The 25,058-nt window shown below is 46.7% G+C and overlaps 1 protein-coding gene across 2 annotated transcripts; it reads left to right on the top strand.

Moving 5' to 3' along the window:
- The first annotated feature begins 1,109 nt into the window (after positions 1-1,109).
- LOC133142420 (cytosolic purine 5'-nucleotidase-like) lies at positions 1,110-23,895 on the top strand. Of its 2 annotated transcripts, none has more exons than XM_061263623.1 (18): positions 1,110-1,363; positions 7,132-7,205; positions 9,036-9,153; positions 9,498-9,593; positions 13,409-13,500; positions 13,953-14,010; positions 14,338-14,431; positions 14,561-14,614; positions 15,332-15,415; positions 16,697-16,738; positions 16,917-17,024; positions 18,419-18,485; positions 18,702-18,872; positions 20,269-20,353; positions 21,785-21,845; positions 22,062-22,238; positions 23,147-23,242; positions 23,640-23,895. In XM_061263623.1, the coding sequence occupies exons 1-18, from the start codon at positions 1,215-1,217 to the stop codon at positions 23,676-23,678; spliced, it is 1,665 nt and encodes a 554-aa protein (XP_061119607.1). In that variant the 5' UTR covers positions 1,110-1,214; the 3' UTR covers positions 23,679-23,895. The 2 variants fall into 2 exon arrangements, with proteins under 2 accessions (XP_061119607.1, XP_061119608.1); XM_061263624.1 differs by having other exon boundaries at positions 1,112-1,363; positions 20,302-20,353.
- The last annotated feature ends 1,163 nt before the right edge of the window (positions 23,896-25,058 follow it).

The following is a 25,058-nucleotide window of genomic DNA, read 5'->3' as shown; positions in this document are numbered from 1 at the left end:
TTTTACGGTGTACAAAAAACCTGCAAAAATCGAATGGCAATTGTTTTTCGCCATGGCCACCAAACCGCACACTATTATTAGCCATTTTTTGTCGTCCATAGTGTTTACTATAAGCACAAACCGTTTCAGGTTGCCGGACGATGCGCAACTGGCAGCCTACACGTTCTAGCAAAACATTGTTTTTGGAAGTCTGGCGAACATTTCAACATACAGTATAAGATATTTAACGTTGTTGTAACCATTTAAATACGTCTCAATAGGTTACACGTCTGTAAAACGCGAAGATTCAGTAAATTAAACTGGGGGAGACGAAAAAATAAAATTGGGAAGAATGATATCCCGGGCTTGGACGGAGCATATTTGATCAAATAGTTTGGAATAAGTACCACGGTTGTTGTCAACACACGAGAGGTTCTATGAAACAGAGCTGCGCGTGTCGTGGATAGGGATCAGAGAACTCGTGCGTTAAAGAGTGTTTGAAACTCGGGTGCAGCATGATCGTGTTAATGGAAAACAGACTAAAAATACTGAAATAAGCCCAGTTCATTTGTCTCGGAAAGCATGCAGATGGAATGCATAATGTCGGAGGTTGTCGTCGTTGCTGGAGTCAGAAGCCAGCGCTCACATTGGATGGCTTAGGCTACGTGGGGGGGGGGGGGGGGGGGCATCTTTCATACCACAACTTTTTTCAACTCATATATCGAGTCTTCACCTAGATGACCTCATCCAAGAGATTTCCTTACACGTTTTGTTTAACTGCACCAACAGCCGCGTGTAAGTCTGATAGCAACAAAACTGAAAACTAGCCAGGATACGCCGCCGTGTTCCTTGCGTGACAACTATTTATCCACTCAATTTATTCCGCGGCGAATCTTTGCTGTTGCGGAGATACGAAACGGCCTGCGCAGAAGGATCCTAAAACGCTGCGTGTTCACCCCTGATAAGACAATCGGAGGCTTAAAGCGGGTCTCTACGTGCGTCTAAGTTAAAGACGAGCGCTGGGGTGCGTGTATTCGGGACGGCCCACGCCCCCCTCCTGACGTGCCTCGGCCGGCGGAACCTCTGGGAGGGGTTATTTACTGACGACAGCAAAAAAGTGAGGCATGTAACACACTTAACAGATCTTTTTTTTGCTTTTTGAAAACAATCCACAAATTGCAAGCGACACCGGGAGGAGAGAGAGAGAGAGAGCGTCCGGGGAAGCGTGAGCAAAGATGGGGAGCCTCTCTCCGGAAGGACCTGTGACGACAGGGGAGCCGGGGGAGCCGGGACAGGGCTGGCAAGAACGTCTGCAGAATTTAAAGTCAAGAACGGAACCAAACCATCTCGACGTCTGCTCAGTAAAACGAGATTACCACCACAGGTGAGGGTAGAGTGCCGCCGCACCTGTAGCCTGTACTGTAGCCGCAGTAATGGTCAGGAACCTGTCAAACACTCAACCAGTGTGGACACAAGTTCTGGACGTGGACACAAGTTCTGGACGCGCGCACTTAATTAAGTCAGGAGACGTTGTTGACATGAAAGCACATCGGTTTACCGTCTGATGTTGCAGCGCCTCTTATTTTAAAACCTCATCAACTAGGAGTATCAACCATTTGCACCTTTCTGAAATAAATATATCTCACCAAAATGATGAAAAAAAATATTTTGGAATATTAACTTTAAGTGTCTTGTAGAGTGTTCCAGGATACTTTCCTGGGGGAAACCGTACAGCGCACAAATGTGTTAAATCAACACTGCAACATGTTACTCTATGAGTGTACCTTTGATCCCTCCTGAAACTGTTTGAATGAAGCGAACACTCGGCATTTTATGGCAAACAGTCTGCCTGCAGCATTTCACAATATTATCATGAGCGCTGTACATGTTTGAATGGTCAGTCGGGAGCGAGCAGTAACAGTGTCTAATATTGAGCAGTCCATAAGGTGCTAAATCTGAATCTTACAGTGCAGGTAAAATAGTTTATTTAAAAATGTATTTCGTATGAACCAGAGGATACCATAAATAAACCCTAATGTCTAAACAGTACAAGCGCGACGATATGAATAATTATTCAGTGAAGTATTCTTTTTATTTTATTTACATGCAACAGGCCTGGCTAAAACATGTCACGTAAATGAGTGGATATGCTAAATGAAGCCAGCTCTTTGAGTTGTAAAATGTGGAAAACAAGGGGCTTCCCTCGTGCGGCTCCACTTGCGCTTGCGTTGGAGCCGTCTGTGACGTCGCGCCTTACAGCGAGATGCGAACGCGCTTCAGCCACGACACTGTGCGCGAGAGACCCGCGCTTTTACCCCGTCTGTTTATTCCGTTTCCCATGCTACAGAGGCTCGCGCTTCTACCCTGTTTACACTGTTTACCAAGTTACAGAGACCACCGCTTTTACCCTGTTTACTACGCTACAGCCACGTCAGGGATGGGCAAAGATCCCTCACTACGTTCACCAGTATATTCACCAGTACGTTCTGTTCTGTCTTTGTGAAGGGAGGCTACACCTGGAGAACTGAAAACAGACGATAACCCTTTTTGGAAGTAATAATACTGCTTGTTTCACAAAACAATTCTCTCTGAGAAACTATAAAAAGAAGTCTAGAAGTACAGAGAATCTCCAATCAACATTGAATCTCGTATAAGATGAGGCTTAGGGCAGATTGCCAAACACAACGTATGTTTTGCCGGGAGCAGATCGATGTGGGAGCCATGTTGTGAATGTTTAACTGTAGCCTTGTATGTTTAAGACAAAGAGGAGCTGACCTCAGCAGGGGGCCGGCCGTCACTGCGGTCATTAGTGCTGGACCCCCTCCTCTCTCACAGGACCGTGCAGAACCCCTCCTCTCTCACAGGACCGTGCAGAACCCCTCCTCTCTCACAGGACCGTACAGAACCCCCTCCTCTCTCACAGGACCGTGCAGAACCCCCTCCTCTCTCACAGGACCGTGCAGAACCCCCCTCCTCTCTCACAGGACTGTGCTGGTAGCTCAAGTTCTGATGAGAAACCATAGACGGCTACCTCAGTAGTGTGCAAGACACTGAGTATGTGCTCCTTATTTTATTACTAGTTATTGTCTTGTGCTTTGGAGCGTTAAAACACAGCCCCGGGCGCCCCTCTGCTCTTAACTCAGACACAGCTGTAAGTGCATAAGCATGGATCCCAAACAAATATATATTGACCAGAAGCTGGTCTTCATCGGGGTCCAGCCAGATCAGGGCCGAGGCAGGAGAGGGGACAGGGGCACGCTGCAGGGCCGAGGCAGGAGAGGGGACAGGGGCACGCTGCAGGGCCGAGGCAGGAGAGGGGACAGGGGCACGCTGCAGGGCCGAGGCAGGAGAGGGGACAGGGGCCAGATCAGGGCCGAGGCAGGAGAGGGGACAGGGGCACGCTGCAGGGCAGAGTGTCCCTCTGCTCCAAATGTAGGTCAGTGGGGCAGGTCCCAGAAAGCGAAGGAGGGGAGTATTATTTTATGTTATTCCTTTTTGTGGCATGGAATTCCATAGGTTGTGAGTCACCCTTGATTTCCCAGGGATTACTGAAAGAGTTTCCGTGGAGCGCAGATCCGAGCCCGTCTGTCCGGACCAGCCGGATCAGTGCCAGCAGGGCCTTGGGGTTCTGGAACTAACACTGCCGCTCCCACAAGGGCTGGAGAACCAGGGAACAGTTCACATTTCATACGCTCATGTTATTTTATGCAGGTGACCTGGTTTAAGTGGCATATTAAACTCTATTAATAATCACAATGACTTACAGTTGATTAGGCTAAGCAGGGGACAATCCCTCTGGGAACAATGTGGGGTTAAGGGTCTTGTTCAAGGGCCCAACAGCTGTGTGAATCTTATCGTGGGATTTGACCGCAAACCTTGCGGGTTTCAGTCACATACCTTAGCTGCTAGGCTACAGGCTGTCCCTGTATTGGATTTAGAAATCCAAATTTTCCTGCAAACATTATAGTCACAAGTCTCTGCCTGCTTGGCTGATATCTGCCTGGATGACTTCCCACCACCTGAAGCTTAATCTTGCCAAAACTGAGCTTCTCTACATCCCTGCTAAATCCTCTCCGACAATCGACCTCTCACTGACTGTTGAGGACTTTGTACTTTCCTCCTCCCGTACGGCAAAGACTCTTGGGGTGACTCTTGATAACTGCCTCACCCTGGCTCCACAAGTATCCTCCGCTGGCAGAACCTGCCGGTTCTTTCTGTACAATATACGCCGTATCTGTCATCTCCTGACAGAGAAAGCCACCCAGCTCCTAGTCCAGGCGCTCGTCATTTCCTGCCTGGATTACTGCAACTCCCTCCGAGCCGGTCTCCCAGCTTGTGCCATCAAGTCCCTCCAGCTGGTCCAGAATGCTGCAGCCCACCTGATCACCAGTCAGCCCAGGTCGGCTCATGTCACCCCACTCCTCATTGGCCTCCACTGGCTTCCTATTGCCGCACGCATCCGATTCAAGGCCCTAGTGTTGGCATTTCAGGCTGCTAAGGGGACTGCCCCACCTTACATACGATCTTTAATCACTCCCTACTCCCCAGCTAGACCACTTCGGTCTGCCAGCTCTGGTCGCCTTATGGTTCCCTCTCTACGTGCACCTGGCGGTCGAGCTGCACGTTCACGCCTGTTTTCCATTCTGGTTCCTCAGTGGTGGAATGACTTGCCTACCACTGTCAGGACAGCAGAATCCCTCCCCCTATTTTGACGCAGACTAAAAACACACCTTTTCAAACTGTACTTTAGTCCTACCTCCTGATTCTCCCCCCCCCCCCCACCCATCTTGTCTAACCCCCCAAAAAAATTTTTTTTAATTGTCTTGCACTTATGATGACTGTATGTTTAGAACAGCACTTCATGTGTATTTTACAAGTTATGGATGTGATGCTTTAACTTGAGGGAGAACCTATGCACTTGTAAATCGCTTTGGATTAAAAGCGTCTGCCAAATGACTAAATTGTAAATGTAAATGTAAGTTTTATATTACGCCATAATTTGAGCTGGAACACCGATCTTGAGTTAGAATATGATCGGGTTACAGCTCATTCTCCCTGCTCCTCAGATGGCTCGATATTTTCATAAAGCAGCAATAAAAATGATTTACATACAGTCTGAGGGCATGCCATGAGCAGGTTTACATGGGTTAGGGTTAGTGGAGAGGGTGGAGGTTAGAGTTAGGGTTAGTGGAGAGGATGGAGGTTAGGGTTAGTGGAGAGGGTGGAGGTTAAGGTTAGGGTTAGGGTTAGTGGAGAGGGTGGAGGTTAGAGTTAGGGTTAGTGGAGAGGATGGAGGTTAGGGTTAGGGTTAGTGGAGAGGGTGGAGGTTAAGGTTAGGGTTAGTGGAGAGGGTGGAGGTTAAGGTTAGGGTTAGGGTTAGTGGAGAGGGTGGAGGTTAGGGTTAGGGGAGAGGATGGAGGTTAGGGTTAGGGTCTTTTCCATTGGCAGAAAACCTTCCCTCTGTTTTGAGGCGGGCAGCTCATAGAACTGTACTATGTGGTGTGTCACCACGCCCACATGGTCACATGGTGATGAGATGTAGGATAATGAGTTCAGGGGGTGTTGCCTTTATCTGGTGTGCTCTCTCTCTCCCTCCCTCCCTCCCTCCCTCTCTGTATATGTGTGCATGTGAGGTCATGACCTCAGTATTTTAATGATATATTTATCTCTCCATTTTCACTTCAGAGCACGCTACATTGATGCATTTCATCGGTCATTTTCTTCCAGGGGAGCCTACCCCCCCCCCCCTCCCCCATGCTAACAGTAATGCATTTTGTTGGCAACTTAAATAAACAAATAAGCTTAACATATTACGCATACACTGTACAGGAATACTAGACACCACCGGGAAAAACAACCCTAATCCCCCCAAAGTGACTGGTGTGCAAACCCTGTGCAAAGCGGTCACAGCCAGGCTGTGTCTGGGGTGCGGTGGAGCTGTGGTCAGAGTGACCGCACTGACGCAGGGCACCACCAATCCAGCAGTAATCTCTCGCAGGGACCTCAGTCTTTAAGAGGTTTACACCTGGATACACAGGTAAACAATTTGTTCCATGATGAGTGCATTTACAAGCTATGCCACTGAACAGGTTTGGGCAGCCCTGCTCTAGCTGTTGAATGAGGTGTGCTTTGTTGGGGTTGGAGTGAAAACCTACAGGACTGCAGATCTCCAGGAACGGGGTTGGGCAGCCCTGCTCTAGCTGTTGAATGAGGTGTGCTTTGTTAGGGTTGGAGTGAAAACCTTGGATTGGAGTTGTATCCTTATGGCACATCTTTCATGATCCTAACAAAGCCATGCAAATCAAGCTTGCATATCATTTTATTTTCAACTTTATCTTCAGTGTTTAACTGCCACTGAATTACAGGCAATCAGTTTTCAGCTGATTGAGAGGAAACGATAAAAGACTCTGGAGGCCATTATGGCTCTAGGATGTGTGCAGACCTCAGGTTAAAGTCTTTGATTGATTAGTTCTGCCGGTAGATAATGCCTACTGCGATACCATTGCTAAGACCAGGGTGGCAACAGTACGGGTTGCCAGGTGTGACTGAGTCACAGCCAACTGTTCCTCACATGAACACATCGCCTGAGAAAGGTCTCATGTTTTCACCAAGGTAAATGCAAATTTCAACAAATTTGAACAATTAAACTTCTGGCGGTGACGATCACAGTGTGACTGGTTTTAGGTCAGGCCTGGCAATGTATTTTCACTTGCCTGCTGGTAACTAGGGTCTAGAATGCACTGCTGTGAGTTACAGAGTTAGACAAATACCATAGACTAATGGCTATGATATAGACTAATGGTTATGATCCAGGCTATGATAATGGTTGGCTAGCATGTTCTCCGGTTAGTCTGGGTCTATAATATGCATTAGGACTGGTGAAAGTTCTCAACTAAGCAGAAGAAAAATAGCCTGTAAAACAACGAGTGTGACCTTTACAAAGGAGTCGTGATGTCACTCAGGAGTAGTGATGTCACTCAGGGGTAGTGATGTCACTCAGGGGTAGTGATGTCACTCAGGGGTTACCAGGGCACTTTAAATGATGGACTGTAAATGTACAATAACGATTAAGGAAACAATCGTGTAAACAGTCCAGCTAAGGCTTCATACATCAAGTGTAATTATCCTGACCAGTGCGCTTTGTTATTGCAGGGTGTTTGTCAACCGGAGTCTGTCACTGGAAAATATCAAATGCTATGGCTTTGACATGGACTACACACTGGCCAGTAAGTATCAGACTTGCCTATTATAGTTTTACGGAGTAATCCTTCATTTCAACATGATACTCTACTACACCAAAATGGGAATCTGGTCATTGGAGCCAGCCGAGCTGCCGCTTTTCATTTTTACAGGAAACTCTATTTTCATAAACTTGACATCAGACCTGGGTCAAATATGTCATTGTTTCGGATTCAAAAACATTTCTATGCTTTACTGAGCTTGTCTGGTGTATTGGAACCTATGAAATACTCTTTAAAAGTTCAAACCCCGCCTTCCGGTTCCCTTGGTTGGCTGAATTGCATCAGGCAAGATAAAACGAAAACACAGAAAAGTGTTTGAATCCAAAACAAATACGTATTTGACCCAGGTCCACTTGACATTAATTAATCAGATGAGGTTTATGTTATTGGCCTGGTATAAAGTGTGATTTAACGGACTGCACTGTTACTGCACTGAGATTGTAGTGAGTCTATTGCTGAACTCCTCACTTATCCGACATGTAAAATACAAAAAATACACAAGATATCAATTATCAATGAAATTGCGAAATTAATTGACAGAGCAAGCTGCTGGATCAAACTTTATCAAAATGTTTCAACTCACATATAAAAATGAAAGGATTTATTAAGTACTCAACGTCTGCTATAAAGACGAAGTTTCAACAGCCTAAACAAGCCTAACCTAAAAGACCTAAACAAACAATAAAGAGAATAAATAAAGAGGCAAAAAAAACTATCCAAGTCTGGCTGTACATAACCGCCAGACTTGGTTTACAACATTTGGCATTTTTGTGAGTTGTGATTGATTTTTTTCCTCAGTCTATCTGGTTCCATTGATTCTGTGCAGATTCCCTGACCTGTGACCTATGACCTGTCAGTCAGTCAGACCTTTCACTGCTGGAGTTCATCCTGGACATGTGACCCGTGCTTATCTCCAGCGGTCAGGCCAGCTTCTTGTGAAACGCAGTGCTGGTGTCCAGTCAGTGGACCCCTGTTATGCATTGAACGAACACTTTACATTCCTGTATAACCCCTGACAACACACTGGAGACTGGCTGGGGCAGTCTGGAGGTCGAACGGCTTTTAGCCCACATACGAAGGGTGGCCAGGGTTCGAGTCCCTGGCCTGGCACCTCAAACTGATCCTGGCTGCAACATTTTCTGCATTTCCCTTCGAGTAAAGTCATTTGGGTTAGGGTTAGGGTTAGGGTTAGGTTAAGTGGACTGTATGCTCTCTGTTTTAAAAAAAAAAAAACTAAAAAAACAAAACACTAATTATATGGGATTTCTACAATCTACTGGACGGCTATGCACTGCAGGAGAATTATTTCTGATCCTGTAAGCCATTTTAAATATCTTTACACGCAATACATGCCATACAACAAGAAAATGATGAAAGGGGTTTTTACAGTTCATTCAACTCGGTGGTTCTCTTGTGTACGCTGGCTTTTCTTGCAGCCAATCTCTGGCACAATTAAGGCTGCTGAACACATTTAAAGTTCTTCATAACTTGTTCTGGAAACTTAACACAACGCAGCTTTGGCTAGTTATCGTTCGAGCCGTGATTATAGTTGTGGTTGGAATGAAAACCTACATACAGAGGGGTCCACGGGAGTTAGATAAGCAGTGTGTTAACTCCCACCAGAGAGAGTAATCTCATACTGTGCTATGTGAGGAGATTCTCCCACAGAGGAGATCAGCTTGTTTCTTGTTTGTAACACATGACCTGACACGTTAATACCAGCTAACAACTTTTGGCGCTCAGAACATTTACTGAACTTCAGGAAAATGAGAGTAATGTGTACAACTAATAACTAATAAAATGTGTCCCCTGCAGTGTACAAGTCTCCGGACTATGAGGAGCTGGGCTACGAGCTGCTGATGGAAAGGCTGGTGTGCGTGGGCTATCCGCACGAACTACTGCTCTACAGATACGACCCCAGCTTCCCCACACGGTGAGACCCTCCTGGGGCCTAGCCTGCTCCATGCTAACAGCCCACTCCTGACCCCACACACAGAAATGCTAAAGTATGGGGATATATGCAGGGGAAGGAGTTCCCAAGTGGGATCATTAAGCACACCACAGGTAATCAGATAAATACCCCAATCCACTCTCACCGTGCCCCAACATACACACACATACACGCATGCAAGCACGCATACCAGCAGATGCAAAGGGGTACAGAACCCTGGCTAGACCTAACTAGGCTGCCCATTATGGACCCCCTCTTTCTTCTGTCCCAGTGACCGGGCCTAAAATGGCCGCCTCTTACTGACCCCCCTCCTCCTTCTCTCTCAGCGGCCTGGTGTTCGACAACCGCTATGGCAACCTGCTGAAGGTGGACGCACAAAGCAACATCCTGATCTGTGCTCACGGATTCAAGTTCCTCACAGAGTGAGCGAGCAACATGCTGCCTACCAGAGTGTGTGTGTGTGTGTGTGTGTGTGTGTTACAGACTCACACAGAGTGTGTGTGTGTGTGTTTGTGTGTTAGAGCCTCACAGTGTGTGTGTTACCGAGTCATGCAGTGTGTGTGTGTTACAGAGTCATGCAGAGTGAGTGTGTGTGTGTGTGTGTGTGTTACAGAGTCATGCAGAGTGAGTGTGTGTGTGTGTGTTACAGACTCACACAGAGTGTGTGTGTGTGTGTGTGTGTGTGTGTGTGTTACAGACTCACACAGAGTGTGTGTGTGTGTGTTTGTGTGTTAGAGCCTCACAGTGTGTGTGTTACCGAGTCATGCAGTGTGTGTGTGTTACAGAGTCATGCAGAGTGAGTGTGTGTGTGTCTGTGTGTGTGTGTGTTACAGACTCACACAGAGTGTGTGTGTGTGTGTGTGTGTTACAGAGTCATGCAGAGTGAGTGTGTGTGTGTGTGTGTGTGTTACAGAGTCATGCAGAGTGAGTGTGTGTGTGTGTGTTACAGACTCACACAGAGTGTGTGTGTGTGTGTGTGTGTGTGTGTGTGTTACAGACTCACACAGAGTGTGTGTGTGTGTGTGTGTGTTTGTGTGTTAGAGCCTCACAGTGTGTGTGTTACCGAGTCATGCAGTGTGTGTGTGTTACAGAGTCATGCAGAGTGAGTGTGTGTGTGTGTGTGTTACAGAGTCATGCAGAGTGAGTGTGTGTGTGTCTGTGTGTGTTACAGACTCACACAGAGTGTGTGTGTGTGTGTGTTACAGAGTCAGGCAGAGTGTGTGTTACAGTCACACAGTGTGTGTGTGTGTGTGTGTGTGTGGGGTATGTCACAGACTCACACAGAGCGTGTGAGTCATGCAGAGTATGGCCTCTCCATAGTTCTTTATGGAACCCTGCTGGTGTGGTGTGAAAGCTCCCAGATCTCTGAGGAAGAGCCCATGAGCTCGTGTAGATAAGGCTCCTCCAGAGACACAGATGCCTTTATTCTGAGGGTGCATCCAGGGCCTCACTCTCCCTGCCACCCTCCCCCCACAGCCACTCCCTCCAGGCTCAGACCAGCGGATTACATTTTGACAAAACTTCCGAGAAACTTTGGTCAGTGTGAACAGTTTGAAGGGCGTTAAAGCTTTTTCCCGCCCAATTCAAAAACTCATATGCATTTGTTAGTTTTAGAATAATGAAGACTTTAAATAATTTGTAAGCCTAATGAATATTGTTTTCATTGGAAATAGGCTGAATTGTGATCTGCTTAGTGCAACAACGACACAACGCACTATTACCCAGTACGAGACGAGCTGAGAGATGGATTGGGCTGGCACATCTCACACTGAGCACTGACTCACACTGAGCACTGACTCACACTGAGCACTGACTCACAGCGACTGTGCCCATTTCTCTCATAATGCGATGTTTATTACCTCATTTTCTTAAGTTTGAAACAGTGACTTGAAAGGCAGCTACACTGACAGTTGTACTAAATTTGATGGATTATGGCAGATCGTCCAGAGTAGCTACTTCATGTCTTATTATATTATCCTTTCTCCTTACTGCAGCAAAACTAGGCCCTGTTGATGATCTTTGGACAGTTTTTTTGTTTGTTTTTGTGACCTGTGAAATGTTTTGATGCCCCAGTTATCTCCAGAGACATGATTCTCGAGGCCCTTAGGCCCTTCCCAAAAGAATGTGCGCCGTTTTAACTCCTGTTGCGTTCTTCCCAGATCACTCGTGGCACTACAGGGATAATCTTTTGAGCGCTGACGTTTCCTGGCCTTTTCATAACTGCCCGTTCAGTTTGGAAACCCAGGGAAAGTGGAATTTAGAGTGTATAATGCATTTATAAGGACAGGGAAAGTGGAATTTAGAGTGTATAATGCATTTATAAGGACAGGGAAAGTGGAATTTAGAGTGTATAATGCATTTATAAGGCAAAGTGAGAATGCTGAAAAGGTAATACAAGTACTTGACGTAGCCATTTTACAGCATACAGGGCAGAAGCTGGAGCAGCCTTATACACCAACACAGGGCAGAAGCTGGAGCAGCCGTATACACCCACACAGGGCAGAAGCTGGAGCGGCCTTATATACCCACACGCTCTCTCTTAGCTTTAGTGGACTGCATGTTCAGCCAGCAGATATTTACGTGTATTTATATCCAGCAGCTGGTGTTGTGGATTTCAGCGCAGAAGTAGACCCCAGTGGCAGGGTGTACGTGTGTGGCGATGAGGAACCCTATTGTAAGGAGATTACAGTTCTGGTGTAAATCACCAAGCGTGGAAAAGCACTTCAGCCGTGACCTCATTCCCATTTTACTTTTTTGGTTTGTTTACCAATTCTTTGGTCACACACCACACACACAGCCATCATTATTCCAGAAATAGACAGAAGATATTCAGAAGCTTAAGAGTCAATCCTCAGATTATCCGTCTCATAACTCAGCTCCCTCAAAAAGACGAGCCGGGAAAAGAATCAGCCATTTTGGCTCCACCGGCTCATCCCTGTGTGATGATCGACAGAGTGGTTTGTTCCCTCCTGACCACATTGGCTTTACGCTTTAACAGCCATCTTGGCCCAAAAACAGGACAGTCCAATCATGTCACTGTGAGAGCAGGACACTGTTCTACTGTTAGCTCAGGTGAGCGAGTGTTCTCATGCAGCACGACAGAATGGAGCACAGGGAGGGAGGTGATCATGGTCTAATTAAACCAGCAGTGCTGCCTACACTCACTCTTTTTTTTTTTTTTTTTTTCAAGCCCATTGTGCTGGAGAAGTTGATTTCAGCAAGGCAATGAAGCCCCATGGTCGTATGGGGGGCTGTGTTCTGTGCCCATGGTCGTATGGAGGGCTGTGTTCTGTGCCCACGGTCGTATGGAGGGCTGTGTTCTGTGCCCATGGTCGTATGGAGGGCTGTGTTCTGTGCCCATGGTCGTATGGAGGGCTGTGTTCTATGCCCATGGTCGTATGGAGGGCTGTGTTCTGTGCCCATGGTCGTATGGAGGGCTGTGTTCTATGCCCACGGTCGTATGAAGGGCTGTGTTCTGTGCCCACGGTCGTATGGAGGGCTGTGTTCTGTGCCCATGGTCGTATGGAGGGCTGTGTTCTGTGCCCATGGTCGTATGGAGGGCTGTGTTCTATGCCCATGGTCGTATGGAGGGCTGTATTCCATGCCCATGGTCGTATGGAGGGCTGTGTTCTGTGTCCATGGTCGTATGGAGGGCTGTGTTCTGTGTCCATGGTCGTATGGAGGGCTGTGTTCTATGCCCATGGTCGTATGGAGGGCTGTGTTCTATGCCCATGGTCGTATGGAGGGCTGTGTTCTATGCCCATGGTCGTATGGAGGGCTGTGTTCTGGGTGGATGGGGCTGGAAAATGGAGTGATCAGACCGTTTAGCAGAAATCAGGCGGGTAGAGATGCCGACTTTGGGCCTTGTTAAAGCCTGCAGTTATGATGTCAATGCCTGCAGTTATGATGTCAATGCCTGCAGTTATGATGTCAATGCCTGCAGTTATGATGTCAATGCCTGCAGTTATGATGTCAATGCCTGTAGTAACCATGTCAATGCCTGCAGTTATGATGTCAATGCTTGCAGTTATGATGTCAATGCCTGTAGTAACCATGTCAATGCCTGCAGTTATGATGTCAATGCTTGCAGTTATGATGTCAATGCCTGCAGTTATGATGTCAATGCTTGCAGTTATGATGTCTATGCCTGTAGTTATGATGTCAATGCCTGCAGTTATGATGTCAATGCCTGTAGACATTTCACATTTATTAATGCCCGATGTTATTGTTTCATCAGAGACCAGATCGAGGATTACTATCCCAACCGCTTCATCCAGCGATTCGACACAGACCGATTCTACATCCTCAACACACTCTTCAATCTCTCAGGTAGCCTAAGGGCTGTGTGTGTGTGAGAGTGTGAGTGTGTGTGTGTGTGTGTGTGTGTGTTTAGGGCTATGTCTGTGTAAACTCCCATTCACTTTCAGACCATGACATATCAGCACAGATTAAAGCACGTAGCCTAAATAAGCTGGTTGCTAGCTATCATAGCCTAAATATTTTTAGCCCATTTTTTCACCCTTTCAAACTGGATGATTTTGAATAGACTGAAGATGACTTTGATATTCTCAGTAAGTTGTTGTTCGTTGTCTTGTTAAATGCTTTTCCTGTACTGCAGGCTAAATCCAATTAATGCATCTTCTACTTTCCAAATAAGCCATTTTAGCATCGTCTTTGTTCAGAAGAAAAACACATTTCCATAAACAACTCAAAGACCATCTCCTGAGAAAAGAGCACTGAAGCACAACGTTGATCTTTTTAACGTTTGTTTTCTGTTGCAGAAACCTACCTGTATGCCTGCCTGGTGGACTTCTTCACCAACTGCTCCAGATATATAAAGTAAGTTCTACCTTAAATACCACAAAATGAAACCATTTCCTCTCTCTAGTTTATACGCTGTTCAATTTCAGAGAACATTCTGAAAGTAGGTGTTGCTGAAAGATGAACGGGTTACCAGAGTCGAAAATAAAGTATCACTGAAATGATGTGCCTTCAAGGGAACAAGGGTTCTTTAAGATTCTCAACATGTACTCAATGACCCGCTACAAGCACAGTAACACATGGTAACTCACCGCAAACTCTGCACACATACTGTGAACGGTCCCAACGTTCTCACGGTGTTGCTGCCGCGTCGTGGCAATGTTCTGACATCTCCAATGTGTCCAGCTGGCAGACGGGCTACAAGCACGGCGACCTCTTCATGTCCTTCAAGAGCATGTTCCAGGACGTACGAGACGCCATGGACTACGTGCACGAGACCGTGAGCCTGCGTCCAGCCGTCACACCCACAGTGTTTAAATGTGATCTTTAACACGGGGATTCAGGCGGGGTAGGCTCAGTGTTGCCGTCTGGCTGATCCTAACTGAACACCGCTCTCCCCATCACACAGGGCACCCTGAAGAAGAAGACGCTGAAGAACGTGGAGAAGTACATCGTCAAAGATGTAAGCGAATAGTGTGGTGATAACACGAGAACACGAGTGACTGTGGCATCTTCATGACGTTCAGTCACAGTCCTGGACCTCTGAAGGTCTGCGTCCCTGTTGTGTGAGCAAACAATGCCAGCCTATATATTTCCATCAGTGTTCAAGATCAGTCATACATGCATGTGGAATTAGTTATAGACAATATGAGGTTTCCATCTTTTTAAAATGCATCTTTAAAGACAGTATCCAGTCATTTCAGACATCTCCCACAGCAGCACATTTTTCTATGTCTTTGAGATGTCAGTGAAGTGTTTTATGGGATTGTATTACCATGCCAGGAGGTCCAGCTTTAACGAGATAATTGTGAAAACCTTCTATGTTATAGCTAATGTAACCTAATGTAATATAGTGTAATGCAGTGTAGTGTAATGTAATGTAATGTAGTGTGTAGTGTAGTGTAGTGTGTAGTGTAGTGTAGTGTAATGTAGTGTAGTGTAATTTAGGGTAATGTAGTGTAGTGTAATGTAATGTAATGTAGTGTGTAGTGTAGTGTAGTGTAATGTAGTGTATTGTGTAGTGTAATGTAGTGTGTAGTGTAGCGTAGCGTAGTGTAAAGTGTAATGCAGTGTAATGTAGTGTAATTTACTGTAATGTAGTGTAGTGTAGTGTAGTGTAATTGATTGGGATGGGATGGGATGGGATAGAATGTAATGGAGTTCCTCTTTCTCTCCTCAGGACAGACTTCCTCTCCTTCTCACTCGAATGAAGGAGGTGGCTAAAGTGTTCCTGGCCACCAACAGCAACTACAACTACACAGAGGTGTGTATGTGTGCGCATGCGTGCGCGTAGTGGTTAAGGTACATGCCCCTGTAGCGTAGTGGTAAAGGTACATGACCCTGTAGCGTAGTGGTTAAGGTAAATGACCCTGTAGTGTAGTGGTTAAGGTACATGCCCCTGTAGCGTAGTGGTAAAGGTACATGACCCTGTAGCGTAGTGGTTAAGGTAAATGACCCTGTAGTGTAGTGGTTAAGGTACATGACCCTGTAGCGTAGTGGTTAAGGTACATGACCCTGTAGCGTAGTGGTTAAGGTACATGACTGGGACCCGCAAGGTCGGTGGTTTGATCCCCGGTGTCGCCACAATAAGATCTGCACAGCCGTTGGGCCCTTGAGCAAGGCCCTTAACCCTGCATTGCTCCAGGGGAGGATTGTCTCCTGCTTAGTCTAATCAACTGTATGTCGCTCTGGATAAGAGCGTCTGCCAAATGTCATTAATGCAATGTAATATCAAAAACACGCAGTGATTTGGCTCCCCCTGCTGGCCAAACTGTTTACTCACAAGTAGAGAGGAGAGTAGGGGCCTGGTCGGAGAGCTCAGTTGACATTCATTTGAGCTCTTATATACATTTTTAAAGGTAAGATTTTCGTGTTAAAACATTGTTACAAGACCATTGTAAATCCCTTCCTATCATTAAAAAAGGCTCACTTTCTGCCTGTGTTTATAGGCCTTAAATTCAGGTTTCAAAATATGCAGTTGACCAGCTGGCACTCTGTACCAAAACATTGTATAGCTGGAGAATAATTCAAGCTCATTGGTTGAAAATTGGTTCTAATTGCCAAAGCCAATGGCATTTCAGCGTCAACGCCTTCACAGAGAAGGGGTGGGATAAACAGTGTTGTGGTCTGAAGGTGTTTGTTGCTGCAATTCCACTTTTGACCATGACAAGTCTGAAATTATCTATTGTACCTGTAAGGGTTTTTCACACTGCACTCTGCACACTGGTCTACATGGGTTCCATGGGTTCCACAGGTACCATACAAAACCCAGAGGTACTTGGCGCCCCCAAGTGGCTGTGATGTTCACTTGCTAGTAGAGAGTGTGTTTTATGAAGCATAGAAGGGAACTTTAGTTAATTACTATATGGAAACCAAATCTAGTATTTTGTGGATTCAGATGAAATGTTTCACAGTGCACATAAAATACAGGTCCAAAGACATACACCAACCATTCTGGGGGTAAGACCCAGGTCTGGTGTATGAGTTGAAAAGGGTAATGGTGCTCTTTCCCTGTCTCACTCTTTCCTCGCTCTGTTTTTACCAGGCCATCATGGAATACCTGTTTGATTTCCCCCAGTTCCACAAGGTGAGCTACAGAGACACCGCTCTGCTCTAAACACAAGAGTCACAAATAATGCATCTATAAGCTACTATTATATTCATTATATATTGCTGGTTGCATTGATATACAGGACTGAATGCACAACTATCAAATACAAAAGCCATCACTCACATAATAATAATAAGCCATTTCTCTTCAATAGCCCGGGACGCCCAAAAAATCTTGGCGCTCGTACTTTGACCTGATCGTCGTGGATACCAGGAAGCCTCTGTTCTTCGCTGGGGGAACCGTGCTGAGGCAGGTGGACACGGTAAGACCGACCGCTCGAGAACGCCAACCTTCACCTGGGGTTCATCGCCCTAACCCTAACCCCAACCTTCAGCTCAGGTTCATCACCCTAACCCCAACCCTCACCTATAACCCCAACCCTCATCCCAACCTTCACTTATAACCCTAACTCTAACCCCAACCCTAACCCCAACCCTAACCCAAACCTTCACCTAGGGTTCATCACCCTAACCCTAACCTTCACTCATTACCCCAACCCTAACCCAATCTTCACGCATAACCCTAACCCTAAACCCAACCTTTGCTCATAACCCCAACCCTAACCCCAACTCTATCCCCAACGCCAACCCTAACCTTGGGTTCATGGTTACCGTGACAACGCTCCCAGACGACGTAACCCTCAAATTCAAAAGAAGAAGAGAGAGAAACAGGGATTGAAATCCCACCTCGACTCCCATGTCTAATTGTTATGTAGGCTTCATTGTATCACCTCTCCTCAGCTTTGTCTGTAATTCCTTTCATTGCAATACTACGCTGAAGCAATTTCTTATTTATTGCTGCGTCAGTTTGATTTTTGCCATGTAGAATCCATTACCATCTCAACGCACCAGACCGTACTATAGTCGATGCTACAGATCTTAACAATTAGTTGTGCTACAACTGCAGGCATTCATTAGAAAACATGAATTTAAAAATCTACTTTGTGTCTCTAAATATCTAATAAATTGATTGCAGGCACGAGCATTGGTAATTGTTCCTGTTTAGAATTGTAAGGTGGGACAGCATTTTGTGAAAGAAGCAGTCCCTCATATTTGTCAACGTATCTTCCTTTTTAAAACTGAATGGAACGAACAAATTACTAATCGTTCCAGTCAATGCAATGGGCTGTTCTATGAAGGCTTGCGATTGGCTGATTCCTGGGCGTAGTGCCTCTTTACGGCACCTGAGTGAGCTGTGAATTAAACTGAGATCAGCCCCGAGAATGCTGCTTACTCTCAGCTAAACATGGTCTAAGAATGGTGCTTACTCTTAGCTAGACCTGGTCTCAGTGCTGCTATGCATAGCTCTGAGGTCCTACTTTGGTGAGAATTTTAAGTTTTAAATTTAAATAAAATTTTAGGCCATTCTTAGGAGTCATTCTGAGCAGCTATATACATACAAAACTAAACCACTAGATGGCGCTCTTGTTATTAACATAACAATCCTAGTTTTGTGGCTTGTGGCTACTTTGGACAAAAAATGTCATTGATTAGACAAAGAAGCCACCCAAAGCCCTGCATGTATGAAGTGTTCTGCATTGGGGTACGCCGGTACTGGTGACTCTCCAGCTCACAGACTAATGTAAATGACACACACGTGTGATCAGGTCATCTGTCATTCTGCATCACCAAACAATGTGTTTATTCCCGGCTCCAGAACACGGGGAAATTACGGATTGGGACATACACAGGAGGCCTAACAGATGGAACAGTGTACTCTGGAGGTAAGAACACACTCACACACTCACACACTCACACACTCACACTCACACTCACACTCACACTCACACACAGGACACACTGCCAGTCACAGACTATAGTGTACTCTAAAGCAGGTCATTGTGTAGATGTTCTCTGTACCTCCTCCTCCTTGCTGTCCTGGCTGCAGGTCATCATGTTGACGTTCTCTGTGCCTCGCCCTCCTCCCTGTTCGGCTACAGGGTCCTCAGACTTTGTGTGTGACCTGCTTGGCGTGAAGGGGAAGGACATCCTGTACGTGGGGGACCACATCTTCGGCGACATCCTGAAGTCGAAGAAGACGCAGGGCTGGAAGACGTGCCTGGTGGTGCCCGAGCTGGCCAAGGAGCTGGAGGTGTGGACGGAGAAGAGCCGTGAGTGGAGCCAGGACGGCGGCCATTTTACAGACACAACACGTCTCAGCACAGCCATTTTACAGACACAACACGTCTCAGCACAGCCATTTTACAGACACAACACGTCTCAGCACAGCCATTTTACAGACACAACACATCTCAGCACAGCCATTTTACAGACACAACACATCTCAGCACAGCCCTTTTACAGACACAACACGTCTCAGCACAGCGGCCATTTTACAGACACAACACATCTCAGCACAGCCATTTTACAGACACAACACATCTCAGCACAGCCATTTTACAGACACAACACATCTCAGCACAGCCATTTTACAGACACAACACATCTCAGCACAGCCATTTTACAGACACAACACGTCTCAGCACAGCGGCCATTTTACAGACACAACACATCTCAGCACGGCCATTTTACAGACACAACACATCTCAGCACGGCCATTTTACAGACACAACACATCTCAGCACAGCGGCCATTTTACAGACACAACACATCTGAGCATCACCTCGGATTCAGTTTATTTAACCTTTCAGTCATTTAACACATATGGCACTCTCAACCTTATACCTTTTCAAAATGGCTGCTATGCTGTTGTTTACTATTGAGCCCCTATTAAAACCCTGCTAAATTCGCAACTTTCTCAATCAAAGCCAAACCCCCTTCGGATTTGGGTGGAGCCCCGTCATATTGGGCTTGGGACTGAAAGGGTTCAGACAAATGATACGATGTTACTCGTCAACATTCATAAAACTGCAGGTACGGGATCCTTACAACTTTAACCAGGAAAACCTCATTTTAAGACTGGCTCAGTTTCACAGATTCAGCCCAGCCCAAGACTAAGACCATTTAGCAGCTCAGCCAGATCTCTGGCTGTTGAATGAGGTGTGCTTTGTTAGGGTTGGAGTGAAAACCTACAGGATGGTAGATCTCCAGGAGCAGGGTTGAGCAGCCCTGCTCTAGCTGTTGAATGAGGTGTGCTTTGTTAGGGTTGGAGTGAAAACCTACAGGATGGTAGATCTCCAGGAGCAGGGTTGAGCAGCCCTGCTCTAGCTGTTGAATGAGGTGTGCTTGGTTAGGGTTGGAGTGAAAACTTACAGGACAGTAGATCACCAGGAACAGGGTTGAGCATCCCTGCTCTAGCTGTTGAATGAGGTGTGCTTGGTTAGGGTTGGAGTGAAAACCTACAGGATCGTAGATCTCCAGGAACAGGGTTGGGCAGCCCTGCTCTAGCTGTTGAATGAGGTGTGCTTGGTTAGGGTTGGAGTGAAAACCTAAAGGACAGTAGAGGGTTGGGCTTAAGAACAATGCAGTTTTCTTGACTCACTGCTACTGGGGATTATTAAAATATGACGGGTTTATTTTAAGCATTAAGAAACTTTCCTTCAGCAGAGTGTGACGTTTTGTCTCCTGGGATTCGAACAGATCTGTTTGACGAGCTGAAGAGCCTGGATGTGATTTTAGCCGAGCAGTACAAGTGAGTACACACCACCCCTGCAGCCACAAATTCTATATCCCAATAAAACTGAAGTTAGATTCAGTTCATTTCATATGCCTTAAAAGCTGGGTTTTCAGTAGGGGGCCCCCTGGGAGTTGAAGGTAGTGTAGGAGGTTTCTGGCCAAACTTGACATGCAATGACCAATGAATATAGTATGATTTCTGGAAAATATATAAAATATTTATGAACTCGTTTTGAAATGGAACCCTTTTTAACCTATAATGCAGGTTCCCTGGATCCTTGCATCAGGGATCAGTAACTCACAAGCCTTCAAGAGCCGCTGGTTTTCCACCCTCCCTTTACCTGGGAGTCAGGTGTGATCACCCTCCCTTTGCCTGGGAGTCAGGTGTGAAGACAGTCTGGCCAATCAGCAGCACTAATTGCCAGAGAAAAAGAAAAGCAGGGCTGCTAAAAGCCTGGATCAGAAAAGGCCTGAGAAATGAGCCCCAGCATTTATAGGGTGGTGGGGTAAATGAGTTCTGGCATTTATAGGGTGGTGGGGTAAATGAGTTCTGGCATTTATAGGGTGGTGGGGTAAATGAGTTCTGGCATTTATAGGGTGGTGGTGTAAATGAGCCCTGGCATTTACAGGGTGGTGGGGTATTTAAATTAAAATACGTACTACTATAATACTGTAATTCTGTACTACTGCAGTACTATAGTACTGTAATACTGTACTACTGCTCTACTATACAATTATAATACTGGGATATTGTACTACTATACTATAATACTGTACTAATATACTATAATACTGTAGTATTGCACTACTCTACTACTGCGATATTGAAGTACTGCACTACTGTGCTACTTCACTACCATAATTCTGCACTACTGTAGGACTGCACTACTGTAAGACTGCACTACTGTAAGACTGCAATACTGTGAGACTGCGCTACTGTAGTACTGCACTACTGTAAGTCTGCACTACTGTAAGTCTGCACTACTGTAATACTGCACTACTGTAAGACTGCGCTACTGTAAGACTGTGCTACTGTACATTACATTACATTACATTAATGGCATTTGGCAGACACTCTCATCCAGAGCGACGTACAGTTGATTAGGCTAAGCAGGAGACAATCCTCCCCTGGAGCAAAGCAGGATTTGAACCAGCGACCTTGGGTCTCAGTCATGTACCTTAACCACTAAACTACAGGCCGCCCCTACTGTAATACTGTGCTACTGTAGTTCAATCCCCGGTGTAGCCAAAATAAGATCTGCACAGCTGTTGGGCCCTTGAGCAAGGCCCTTAACCCTGCTTTGCTCCAGGGGAGGATTGTCTCCTGCTTAGTCTAATCAACTGTACGTGGCTCTGGATAAGAGCGTCTTATTAATGTAATACTGCGGTACTGTAATATTATAATACAGTATCACTGTAACTAACCTGCCCCACTCTTGCCTCTCAGGAACTTGGACAGCGGGAGCAAGGTGTGTCCAGATATCAGCGCCATCCAGGCCCAGATCAAGGTACACTCTGGGTTTGGGTTTGGGTTTGGGTTTGTGCGTGTGTGCGTGTGTGCGTGTGTGCGTGTGTGCGTGTTTGTAGGTGTTGACACATGGGATGGTCATGTTTGATGTGTATTTGTGTGTATTTGTATATTTGGTGCGTGTGTGTGTATATTTGATTTGTCCATGTGTGTATGTATATTTGACACGTGTGTGTGTGTGTGTGTGTGTGTGCAGGTGCTGACTCATGGCATGGACATGTGCTATGGTCTGACGGGCAGTCTGATGCGCTGTGGCTCCAGACGGACGCTCTTCGCCAGTCAGCTGACGCGCTACGCTGACCTGTACGCCACATCCTGCCTCAACCTGCTGTACTACCCCTTCAATTACCTGTTCAGAGCCCCGCCCGTCCTGGTGAGGCCCACCCTGCCTGTCTCCCCGTCTCCCACCCCCTCTCCAAACCAGCTTCATCCAGCCAACTCCGTAATCCTGCTTGTGTGAAACCTGCCCCAGATTCTGCAACTTAGCAGCAAGTTCATCTTCAGGGATAACTGAAGCGGTTACTCACACTGCGCCCTGAGGCTCAGATCACAGCAGTGTCCCGGTCAGGCTCATAACGCAGTGTCCCGGTCAGGCTCATAACGCAGTGTCCCGGTCAGGCTCAGATCACAGCAGTGTCCCGGTCAGGCTCATAACGCAGTGTCCCGGTCAGGCTCATAACGCAGTGTCCCGCTCAGGCTCATAACGCAGTGTCCCGGTCAGGCTCATAACGCAGTGTCCCGGTCAGGCTCATAACGCAGTGTCCCGGTCAGGCTCATAACGCAGTGTCCCGGTCAGGCTCATAACGCAGTGTCCCGGTCAGGCTCATAACGCAGTGTCCCGGTCAGGCTCATAACGCAGTGTCCCGGTCAGGCTCATAACGCAGTGTCCCGCTCAGGCTCATAACGCAGTGTCCCGGTCAGGCTCATAACGCAGTGTCCCGGTCAGGCTCATAACGCAGTGTCCCGGTCAGGCTCATAACGCAGTGTCCCGGTCAGGCTCATAACGCAGTGTCCCGGTCAGGCTCATAACGCAGTGTCCCGCTCAGGCTCATAACGCAGTGAGGTCACGAGCTCCAGAGCTGACGTTCGTTTAACGGCGTCTGGAGAGCCGAAGCAGTCAAGTTCACCGGATCAGTTCACCACTGCAGGCTGTTCCTGGATTCACAACATTGAGAGATCTTTGTTGATCCAGAATTGCAGGATCTTTACAGTAGTTTGTGCTTATGCTGAGTGAAAGCTTGGTGCTTGGTGAAAGCAGTCTGTACCTGATGCTCCCTGCAGATGCCCCATGAGTCTACGGTGGATCACATTCCTCTTGACCTCAATTTGTCCAAACTGCGAGTGGCCAACCACGCACGGAGGGCCGCAGACACCGAGGTTTGTTGTTTTATGGGTTACAGTTTCAGCACAGGAAGTGAGCGATAAAGAGACAGGAAGTGAGCGATAAAGAGACAGGAAGTGAGCGATAAAGAGACAGGAAGTGAGTGATAAAGAGACAGGAAGTGAGCGATAGAGACAGGAAGTGAATGATAGAGACAGGAAGTGAGCGATAGAGACAGGAAGTGAGCGATAGAGACAGGAAGTGAGCGATAAAGAGACACTTGGATTGTATTGACTAGTATTGGTGGGTTGGGGATGTTTTTCAGTGACTATCCCAATATTTAATGAAGGTGAACTTTATGTAATTTATGGCTGTATTTTGTGAGAAAGTTGTTTCTTGGTGCTTGTGCCGAGAAAAGCCTGAATGTTCCAATTTCTCCTTTTTCTGTGGCAGAAGTTCGCTCAGGAGGAAGTGGGAAATGACAACAATTGACACGAGTGTGGAGGAGCACCGCCAGTGTTCAGTAAACGCCTCAACGCCTGCCTGTGTGCCCAGAACCAGAACGCCTGCCTGTGTGCCCAGAACCAGAACACCTGCCTGTGTGCCCAGAACCAGAACGCCTGCCTGTGTGCCCAGAACCAGAACGCCTGCCTGTGTGCCCAGAACCAGAACGACCCAGCGCAGAGAGGGAGGGAGGGAGAGGGAGAGAAATGGGGGGGGGTGGGGGGGGGAGAGAGAGGGGGAGAGAGAGAGAGAGAGGGGGAGGGAGGGAGGGAGAGGGGGAGAGAGAGAACGGGAGAGAGAGAGGGAGAGAGAGAGGCAGAGGGAGAGGGAGCTTTCCAGGGTCCAAAAGATCATTGCCGTCATGAGAAATGTGAAGGGGGAGAGGCTCAGACATGCACCATACCGTCCGTGTGTTCGCCTGTGGACGATGATAAAATGACAATGCACAGCTTTTGTTTTTGTTTGTTTTTTGAGCACCTTGATTACAGCACATAACTCAGTTAAAATAAATTACAAATAAAGACCAATACCAATTTGTTTCTCTTTAAATGCTCATTCCATATTCTGCTGCTACATTACTGCGTGGACAGATATATTATTTACCTTATTCTCTGTTTTGGGGATTGAACTTGCCAGTGTAGCATTAGCCATTTTAAAGTGTGTTCGTGAATGAAGAATAGCCTTCATGCATAATTCTGGTGTTCGGGTATGTAGAACAATCACTGAACGTCACAGATCTGACATCTATCCGTTGCCGTGCCAATCCTGTGAGTGTTCTACTCATTCGCATGCGGAGAGTGACAGTCAGCCCCCGCGTTAGTGCCCGCGCACGCAGAGATCAGACCCTTTTAAAGGTTTCCTGCACACAGTGTTCTTCATTACCTTATGAAGACATCATGATGATGACGGGGTTTATTAAATCATTCAGAGCGGAAGCTGAAAGGGCCCACTCACTGCCCACGCCTGACCGGAGGTGGGCTGTTCTCAAGCACACGGATGTGAAGAACGGCAGGTATTTCTGTCCACACTCTCTCCCTCTCTCTCAGGCTCTTCTGTGCCAGAGGGGAGTGTGTACTCTCCCTCTCTCTCAGGCTCTTCTGTGCCAGAGGGGAGTGTGTACTCCCCTCCTCTGAGGTGTTACACACGTTGTTTTTTTTTCTTTTCATAAAATGATTATTTTTCTGAGATTGGTGGTGTTCTGCGGAGGGACATCTGCTCTCGAGCTCGGCTTGGGCGGTCGTGGGCGTCACACAGTACAGAGTCATCGTGCTGCAGTTTGGCAGGTCAGTAGATGTGGGGGGCAGATCTGTAGTTTGGCAGGTCAGTAGATGTATAATAATAATAATAATAATAATAATAATATACCTT

Source organism: Conger conger, chromosome 12 (genome assembly GCF_963514075.1).
Source record: "Conger conger chromosome 12, fConCon1.1, whole genome shotgun sequence".
NCBI classification, from domain to species: domain Eukaryota; kingdom Metazoa; phylum Chordata; class Actinopteri; order Anguilliformes; family Congridae; genus Conger; species Conger conger.
The sequence above is the reverse complement of the archived record's forward strand: the minus strand, read 5'-3'. Positions and strand labels throughout refer to the sequence as shown.